The sequence below is a fragment of the Meleagris gallopavo genome, chromosome 2 (assembly GCF_000146605.3).
Source record: "Meleagris gallopavo isolate NT-WF06-2002-E0010 breed Aviagen turkey brand Nicholas breeding stock chromosome 2, Turkey_5.1, whole genome shotgun sequence".
Taxonomy (NCBI): Eukaryota; Metazoa; Chordata; class Aves; order Galliformes; family Phasianidae; genus Meleagris; species Meleagris gallopavo.
In genome coordinates, this window is record NC_015012.2 from 104871696 (window position 1) to 104880184 (window position 8489).

General features: G+C 43.3%; 1 protein-coding gene across 2 annotated transcripts in view; it reads right to left on the reverse strand.

Annotated features, from left to right (window-relative positions):
- Positions 1-8489, reverse strand: part of INTS9 (integrator complex subunit 9) — a 71290-nt gene that overhangs the window by 2330 nt on the left and 60471 nt on the right. For both annotated transcript variants that reach the window (XM_010708087.3, XM_019613386.2), the window contains 2 exons: positions 3126-3224; positions 407-544 (listed from right to left, as the gene is read on the reverse strand). In XM_010708087.3, coding sequence (XP_010706389.1) covers positions 407-544; positions 3126-3224 — 237 coding nt within the window. The remainder of the gene's footprint in view (positions 1-406; positions 545-3125; positions 3225-8489) is intronic.

An 8489-nucleotide genomic window follows, 5' to 3' on the forward strand; every position in this document is an offset into this window, starting at 1 on the left:
TCAGTCTCCTCATTTTCACAAAACTTAAAATCAAGAACTTCAAATTTAGGAACTTAAGAACTTTAGGAATTTAAACATTTAAAAACTCTCCACTGTTCAAATGCGCTGGAAATCAGCTGATACACGTGGGAAATTCACCCATGCAGTGACCCTAAAAGCCCAGCTTCCGTAGGAAACCAGGAGGAAATAAATGACACCAAGCACTTACACCAAGACATTTCCATGGGGAAATATTTCCTCTGTTCTCATTGCAGAGATACATACTCTGGCAATACTTTGACAGCTCACTGGCCTCCCTCTATTTCAAGCCACATTAAAATTATTTTCCTCTCTCCTAGCAAAACAGCAGATTTCTCAGCTCTGCAGAGAACCCCTTGAACCTTGCTTGCCACCAAAGGCTTATTACCTTCTCGAGTGTCTGCACAAACTGGTCCACAGGAATGGAGCCACTCAGCAATGGCTTCAGAGGCTTACACTCTGGCACGTCGTCACTCACTCGTTTTCTCTTCTTGCTGGTGGGGGGTTGTGGTGGTTTCGGAGGGAGCTAATGGACAAAAAGGTGCACAGTAATGCAGTGTATCACATCAGCTTATTATCATTTAGATGGAGTAACAGGCACATAAGAGAGAAAAGGAATACTGATATTGTTTTCAGTGACCGAAGGGGAACACAGCAGTGCTGAAGGGGAAACGAGACCCTAGCAATGGCCTACACTGCTGCTCTGCATGCACAGCATTTATAGAAATAAATCAGCAGTGGTAGTTCAAAGTTCTGGCATCTATAAAGCTTTGTCTGACTCACTTCAGAGCTGAAGCTTTCTGCATTTGAGTACTCTGAAGTATTTTCCATGAACAAGCCCTGAAGAAGTCATTGCCTTGAAACTACCCAGAGAAGATGTGGATGCCCCATCAAGGAAGGTGTTCGAGGCCAGGTTGGATGGGCCCCTGATCTGGTGCCTGATGTAGTGTTTGGTAACCCTGTCTGTGGCAGGAGGGGTGGAACTAGATGATCTTTGAGGTCCCTTATCACTCAAGCCTTTCTATGATTCTATGGTAATCACAGCCTAAAAAATGCTGTGCTGGGAAACAGGCAAATTCAGAGCGAAGCAGCTACATGGGAACAAGGAAAATGGGTTAATTCTCACTGGCCTCAGAAAAATGAGACATTAGGAAAAAACTGAATCCAGACACGCATGAGAGATGCTGCAATGCCAGAAAAATCACTGCAGTGTGATCTGGGTATAACTTTGAGGTTCTTCAGGAAGCTATCTGCTTTAACTCATCCCTGAGAGACTCCTCTGTTAGCAGGGAGATGGGGGGAGGGGGAGCTAACCTGGCGCTGCATGATGCTGTGCACTCAGGCATGGAGTCTTCTTAACTGAGTACTCATCATTTCATGGAGATGAGAAATAGATTCCTGAATAAGAGCAGTGAGGAAATAATTTTGTAAAATATGTCCACGTGCCTTGTGCCAAGCTAGTTATGTTGAGGATGTACCAGCACTTGACTTTCCCAGTGACCTAACAACTCAGTCCTTGGGAAAAAGGCGATGGAAAAAACTTCTCCATAATGTTGGCAAGACTATTTGCCAAAGATGTGTCTGTATACCACAGTGGATCTGCCTGAGGCAGTCCTGATGCCTTGTGCTGTGCTCTGTACACTTCAGGTGACAGACTGGGCTCCTCTCAACTCCACATCTCTCCCAGTGTGCAGCACCATGTCTGAACCTGCTGCTGCGATATCCATCTGTTTCTTTCAACAGAAAAGGAAGGGTGTTTTTCATCTCTGGGAAAGAAACGCCGCCTGCTCAGGCTCTGGTTCCACAGACAGGGTGTCACTTCACATAAACAACCACTTATCCTGAAGTCTGATGAACCAAGGTGCATGCAGGATGCTATTTAGGCATGAATCACTGCATAGCTCTGTGCTGACTGGTTGAGGTTTTTGGAGCTTGTCTGCACAGGTTCTGTAGCTCCTAGGGCTCTCAGGCACAGATGCTGCTTACCTGAAGTTTATGCCTACCTCTAAGTTAATTTGGCATCAGGAATCAGAGTAGAGAATCATAGAATTGCTCAGGTTGGAAAAGATCTTAAAAATCATCAAGTCCAACCACAACCTAACCATCCTACCCTAACTCTAACAGCCCTCTGCTAAATCATGTCCCTGAGCACCACATCCAAACTGTTTTTGAACACATTCAGGGATGGTGACTCAACCACCTCCCTGGGCAAATGAACAAAACATAAAGGAGAAAGTAGACTCAGACCAGTCATATTTGAATACTTTGATTTTTCTAGCTGCCTAGTGTTATCTAGGGCACTGACCTGAAAAAATTAGGTATCTGGTTTGCTGTGCACTGATGTCAATCTTTAACCACTCCTTATGTCCCTGCACTAGCAACACATACAGTAACAACATATCAGGTCCTCTTCTCAAGTGCTGTAGGCTCAGCCCAGCTCTGCTGCCCAGTGGGACAGGCAGCATCATGAAATGTGTGGCTTCACTGAGTTCCCTGCACTTTCACGCATCAACAGAGAAAGGTGACCAGGCATCTCCTGCTCAACAGCTCCACCAGGCATCATCTCCATGTACAGCACTAATGCCAGGAATTGCAATGGCAGTGTAAAGGAGATAGCAGAAAAGGAGGGATTTTCTCCTCACTTAATCTTTGGAGTTCACTCCAAAGGACGTGCTATCTGATTCCTGGGGAACAGAGCAACTTAAAGAACACAGACTCTCCAAGTGTCTGATCTTTCACATCTTCCTTCCCATCCGACCCTCAACTTGAAGTCTGTGAGAAGCTGGGTGATGCTGATCCTGGTGTACAGGTTATGGAAGACAGCAGCCATGATGTGTAGCTTCTCTTCATGTATAATCTCGCTTTCCCTTTTATCTTAGCTGGGCACACAGCCAATGAAAATAGGGTAGAGAGATTTATATGCACCACACTCTCTCCTCCAAGTGTAATTCTTCACTTGCACATGCCAGGACAAAGCATCTGACAGGAATGCTGCTCTGGTGGGGAAAGAGTTGTTAGAAGGGTTGCCTCATGAGAACAGCTGGGGTCCCAGATGGCAGGAAACCCTGTGCAAGGATATTTTTTCTCCCTCTCCCATTATACTGTACCTGCAGAACATGCTTGTTGTCTTTAGTATGCAACATGGCAGAAACTGTTGCTAAGGAAATGCCAGGCTTAATCTCCAAGGGCACAAGTGAATCTGCAAGCTAAAGCAAAAGAAGGATTTTATTCAGCAAGTGATAATCTCAAAACTTGTATGAATCCAGCTGTGATTTAAATTGGCAGGAGGATATTTTTAAACATGGACTAATGAACTGTAAACACAAACCCACTGGTACAGTGACAGAGTGCTCCTCTTACCTGGTTATTCCTACTTCTGGATCTTAAGTTACTGAATGTTATCAGAGCAATGAAAGGTTTTCAGCAACTAGGGCAAGTCTTCCAAAACAAGGCAATTAGGGAGAAATCTCGTTTAAAAGGACATCAACTGCTTTATTAATAATTCTGATCAGTAAAACTCAGTCTAACTCAGCAGCATTTGTTATTTTTGTTACCTTGATATACAACATTAATCAGAATAGTTTCCTTCCAGCTCCTTAAAGCTGCAGCATTCAGGCTGCAGAACAGTTGGAAGAAGAGTTTGTCCTATAAAACACTGGCTCTATTGACTGGTTTGACATTTTTCCCTACAACCCAGCATAAGAACTCTTCCACTGCCTTCTATATAATTCTCATTTGAAAAAAAACAAAATTACGCCTTGGCTGCAATTTTAAATTTCAGTGGCAACCTTCCAAGATCCTCAGCACTGAGGGGGTTGGCAGTACATGTGGAGTGGGCAGGACAGCACCTGCTGAGACTTGCAGAAGTTGGGCAGCTGGGAAGCATCTCTTCCAGTCATTCTTCCAAAGGAACTCTGCAGAAAAGGGTGTTCATGAACTTTGAAAATGATGTTCTTTACTTGGAAGGCATTCTAGTTGACAAGTTACTGGATACCAGGTGCCCTGGAGGGCTGTCTATGACTGCAGCCAAGATTGAGATCTAAATGAACAGTTATCAATATGCAGGGCCAGCAGCCCAAGCAGGTTCCAAGCATCACTCCCAGTAAAGCATGCTTCTATTATCTGCAGACCTAAAGACAAAGACAATCAAAGTGTGCTCTATGTCTGAGAGGAAACACTGCAGGTGCCTCACAAAACAAAAATGGTTAAGCTGGCTCACACTTTATATCATTTGGGTGGAAGGACTTTTCAGTTGTGAAGACAGTTAACAAGCAAAGACTGTTGGCTATTCTTTCCCAACCCCCCAGTCCATCATTCTATTTCAGGTAGAAAGTGCCTCTACAAGACAATGTTCATCTCAACTCTAGTGCCCTTCACCTTCAAGCACATGGCATCTCCAGTTGGAGCCAGATGCGAAGAGCTCTGCTTTAAGGTAAAGGAGCTCTCTGAAAACTTCATCTTCTTACTGTCATGCATCAGTGGTGCAGAGCTCTGGAGTCCCAGCTACCACCACTGCCCTGGCAGCAAGGCACTGCCAGCTCTCTTTAGATTGCCAGATACGTGAAGCAGGAATAGAGATTGAATGGGTTTTAGAAAAGCGTAGTATATTCTCATTTCAGAGAAAGTGTGCTTGAGGCAATGGAAGATTGAATTCTTTACCAAAGGACATCCAGTACGTTTTCATCAGGATCCAAAACAGGCAACTGACAGAGCAGAACAACTGAATCGTTCCACTTTCCAAGAAACTTCAGGGAGCAGTACCTGACTGCAAGTACTTGTGCCTGATGTAAGTTCCAATCACGTAGGTAATTACTGCATGACTACAAAGCACTAATCCTAGTGGACAGGGGAAAAAATGAACATCGTGTCCAAGAGCACTCCTAGTGGCCTAATCCTCTGCCATCAAAACATGGAGAAGGCTCTTCTGTTAGCTTCAGCAGCAGCACAATTCAACTTCTAACAGTGTCTGAACATCTTACCTACACTATGAAAGATGCAGCCTACATTTTGAGAGCACCTCCCTGAAATAAAACAATTGGATAGGTGTTTGTGTTGGAAAAACACTGACATTTTAAGGCTGCATTCAAATCTCCTGAATTTTGCACGTATTTGGACTTACCGAATCTTTGAAATCAAAGTTTTATGGAGCAACTCACACAGCTCTCTCTCTGGGATTCTGTTTAAAACCTTTAAAGCAGGAAATCTGAATATAGCCTTCACAGTCTGTTACTGAAGGTTGAGAGAATGAAAAAAAAAAAAAAAATACAACGATAATCACTGCTTTGGATTTCTCCTAGGAACTAAAAACAGTAAAACTTGCAGCAGGTGACATGCTGCACTCGGTCTGCTCAAAGGCACTTTCCATTCCCACCGCATTCCAGAGGAGGGTTGATAGAAAATAGGTTCTAACGAAGAAGAGTAATGGCAAAATGATAAACACTGTAAGGACAAAGATCCTTAAGAAACAAAGAGCTGCTTAGAATCAAAGTCCTCTTTTGCCTCTGAAATACTTTGGTATTAACATCTATGCACATTTGAACCAGACAGTTAGTAAGCAACAACACTTTAATTATCAACAGTCAAAAAGACAGTTAGACAGACGTCCAATTTTATCTCCTCTAAGCCACTGCCTCATCTCGCAGCCCTCTCCATGTTGTGGCCAATCCCTTTGTTATAGAAATTCACTGACCCAAACCAAAAAGGTCATTTAATCACACCTAGCCATTCACCTACTAACACCAGACAGTGCTGCTGTACTCCTTTCAACTGATCTCAAGTCACAGAACTCTTCCAAAATGCTGGATTAAAGAAACCTTTTTCAGAGAGATAGCAAATTTTGTCTGCATTCCAAGCAGTGGCAACTCCACCATTTCCTCTTGCAAGCTGTTCCAAACTTTAATTTTCCTTGCAGCTAGGAAACCACGTCTTATTTCAAGGTTGAATTTGTCCAACTTTCAGTAGCTGGATCTTGCTATGTCTTTGTCTTTAAGACTGAAAAGCCCCCCACTATGCAAGAATAAGTGCTTCTTCATTGCAGTCATTATCACTAGTGTGATGCCACATAATGGCATTGGGAAAGCCACGAAAGCAGAGCCGCACGGCACTGAGCACTAACAGCACATTAATCAGTCCATGCATATGGATGAGCACTTGGACTGCCTTCAGATAAACTTGTGTGTTATGTGTATTGCGTATTTCAATTTTTAAATTATCTCCTGTTAAGCAAAGATTAAAACAGAGACTAACCAAAAAGCAAAAGTCATTAACTCTCACTTGTAAGAAACTGCAAGCGTTGGTCACGAGTGCAGCCACGTGAGCCTTGGACAGCCAAAGTAAGTTCTCTACGACCAGAGCTCCCCACCTACATCCTAACAGGAAAAAAACATTCTTACCATAAACTGCACCTGAAACTTCCCTGTAGGATTACATTTCCCACAAGGAAATGAGATCTGACGTGTGTCACATCAGCCTACTGACTGTAGCTGGCCAAAGTATGGTTGTTACTGCAGAAGGACAACGCATGCAGACCAGGTCACACTCTGAAGTCTCTACTAAAGCCTTCCTCAAGGACAACTCCCCCTGGACTGCTGTTCAGGAACTGTCTTCAGTCACGGGCAAAAAAGTCACCTAGTGGCAATGAAGAGCTAACAATGACTGATGATAGGATCTGAAACTCCCACTGTTAAAAACAAATTGAGGCTGAATTGCTGAGAGAGATGAGCTGGATCTTCACCCTTCAGGCCTATAGTGAAGGGAAATCAGCAGGAACACCGTTACCAGTAATTAGAATCCCTGGAAGTTTTAAGACTTGAAATACACTGATGTGTACAATAGATCATAGCATGCACATTTAGGAAGGGGCACAGTTGATTTTTTTTACATCAGCATTAAATGTGCTATTTACCAGGTCTGCAAACTGTACATAAATGTATGTCATCACTGCATTAGAAGCAGCACCAACAGTTGCAACTCTGGATCAAAACAGAGAAATTAAAGACATGAAATAGAGCTGTGATACCACTGGGCAGGACAGATGCATTATAAACTCAACACCTTGGCCACAGTGCACTGGGCAAGGCACTACATGGGAACTGGGGATTTCTACAGCAGCCCTAAGATGGGGAAAGTGAAAGGAAAGGTGTCAACTACTGGGCTGCTGCTGCAACTTCACAAGGCTCAGCCTGGAGCCTACTAGCATCCAGTTTTTACTTATGACCTCAGTACAGAACAAAGAGAGTGTTCAGTACTTTGCAGAGGCACCCTTAACTGGAAAGAAAGATCAGGCTATCATAGAGGAAGAGTTAGATGACCTCTAGAATTTGAGTTGGAAAACCAAGATGAAACTCAGTAGCATGAAATGCAAGGCCATGGACAGGGCTAATACAGAACTTTGGTTTGAGCTGTCAGCTGCTGGAAATGCCAGAGGTGAAGGGTCCACAGATATTAGTCCATCCCATGAGAACAGAGTCACAAAGGTGACACAGTCATGAAAAAGCAAAATGCATCTCTAGAAAATATCAGGTAGTTCAAGCAAGGATGAGCTTTTGTTATTATACTGGGCTCAGCAAGATCTCATCTGAACTACTTGTAAATTTTGGGTAATTTATGTTTAAGCAGGATACACTGAAGGGTAAATTAGGCAGGAGAAACTGCTTTGTAAGAAGAAAACTAAATCATCTCAGCTTGTTTAGCCTGGTAAAAAGAAAATCCAAAAGAAATCTAAAAGCAGAATTTGATTATTGCACATAAACACTACAGGGAACAACACCAACAAAAGAGAAAATCTGTTTATGCTAAAACATGATGTTGAGAATAAGTGTGTGCAGATCAGCCATGAATAGTGTAGGCTAGAAATTAGAATGCTTCTAGCCAGCAGAGACTGTGGAGTTCTGAATAGCATTCTAGTGGGAACAGCAGGGGCACAAGTCTTCACAATTGGAAGCTGGTGCCTTTTTAGAAGGCACATTTTAAACACTATTAGGAACTGCAGCTCATGGGCTCTGGCCTTGTAACCCATGAGGTACTTCTAGGAGGAAGTGGTTGCTTACAGTCCTGGAACTTGCCAGGTGTGAGGAGATTCCCACCTAGATCACAGTCCCTAAAAAGAATGCAATTCACACATGAGAGAAAAATATCCTGTCCCAAGGATTAAAGAAACGCAAAGATTGTAAGACCTTCCTGTCTTTAGAGGGAGTCCATTTGAGCTGAGTGATAACAGCTTCACAGAAGTTTTTAGATTAAGTTGTCTTCAGCAAAGCACGAACAACGGACAACCTGCCTCAGCCTCCACCCTTCCCTCACACCTCACACCTCACACCTCAGACCCACCTTCTGATATCCATTACGCACAAGAAAGCACTCTCCCAGTATATCTTCAGTAGAAACAGAAATACTCCACATGCTTAAAATCTGTATAATACCCTTTTGTTTACAGGGAGTGAGGACCTGTATAGCCTGCTTTGTGGGGAAAA